General features: G+C 35.3%; 1 protein-coding gene across 3 annotated transcripts in view; it reads right to left on the minus strand.

Annotated features, from left to right (window-relative positions):
• The window catches only part of LOC104777431, a 1,708-nt gene continuing 893 nt past the window's right edge, over positions 428-1,242 (minus strand). For all 3 annotated transcript variants that reach the window (XM_010501697.1, XM_010501695.1, XM_010501694.1), the window contains 2 exons: positions 1,009-1,130; positions 428-904 (listed from right to left, as the gene is read on the minus strand). In XM_010501697.1, the coding sequence (XP_010499999.1) occupies positions 604-904; positions 1,009-1,130 (423 nt within the window). In that variant the 3' untranslated portion in view covers positions 428-603. The remainder of the gene's footprint in view (positions 905-1,008; positions 1,131-1,242) is intronic.

A 1,242-nucleotide genomic window follows, 5' to 3' on the forward strand; every position in this document is an offset into this window, starting at 1 on the left:
TAAAATGCTATAATTCTAAGGTCTCTTTTTTTTTTGTCCACAATGTATATATAGCTTGTAGATATCTAATAGCAATCACATGAAATTAATTATACAATAGTCCAAACTTGAAGGCTTTTTAATAATATATCTCTACATATGAGAAATTCAAACTGATGTTTTCTTGATAAATTTGAGACGGTGTTGATTAACGTCTAACGCAAGTTCAGCGAATGGACTTCTGTTTCCTATGTCATGCGATTAGCCTACAGAACATACGAATGTGATGTCACGTTACGTTACCTCACCGATTTATCAGATTATCAGATGTTTTGCTTTTCTCTTCTCTCCGACTATTTTTTTTCTCTTGTCTTTATAAAACAACGATAACAATTTTTCCTAACGGTATAAAACGAGAACAATTTTTCTAAACGACATAAAACGGTAATAGTCTCCCAAAAGAACTTTATAAGCAAAATGTAAATAAATAAACTACTGTAGTCAGATTCGAATTTACAGATAATTCATATTACGGCAAGCAATTTTTACTAGACCAAACCAAACCGAATGATAACGAACCAAACAGAACCGAACTTACAAACAGTTCGGTTTGCTAGTCTTGCTTTATGTGTCCAATTTAACTTCAATCTTAGGAGATTTGTCAAGAAGAGAGTTTAGCTCAGTAACATAGCTTCCCAAGTCAGTTGTGGCGTTAACACCCGAACCAGAACCAGAACCAAAGTCAGACCCTTCTGCTCCACTCTTCTCTTCCCCTTCCTTTGAAGTCAGAGCTCCATAAAACGACTTCATTGCGGCTTCCGTTGAGATAGCATGAACAGAACTGTGTAATTTTTGAAACTTCTCTCTAGTTTCTTGTTCATCAATCAGCTTTTCTCTTAGCTCATCAGGTACGAAAGCCAGTGCACTTCAAAAAGGGTCAAAACAGAATAAGTATAGACTACTACTACTCGAAGCTCATGGGATAAGTAACACATCGCAGAAGCTCATGACTAATTTTAGTAATTGTACCTGGAAACACCTCTAACAATACCAAACTTGTAGCCAGCGAGAACCGATTCCTTATAGCCAAAGTTATAACCTTCCTGCGCTATAGCTTCTTGCCCAGCAGCAATCCCTTCACGGTATCCCGCCTGTGATTTTGATTTACAAAGAAAAGCCAGACATATAGAGATTATGATCAAAACTGAAAAGCATTTTTACAAAAGAAAAAATGATAAGTTAAAAAAAAAAAAAAAAAAAAAA

This window comes from Camelina sativa, chromosome 3 (assembly GCF_000633955.1).
Source record: "Camelina sativa cultivar DH55 chromosome 3, Cs, whole genome shotgun sequence".
NCBI lineage: Eukaryota > Viridiplantae > Streptophyta > Magnoliopsida > Brassicales > Brassicaceae > Camelina > Camelina sativa.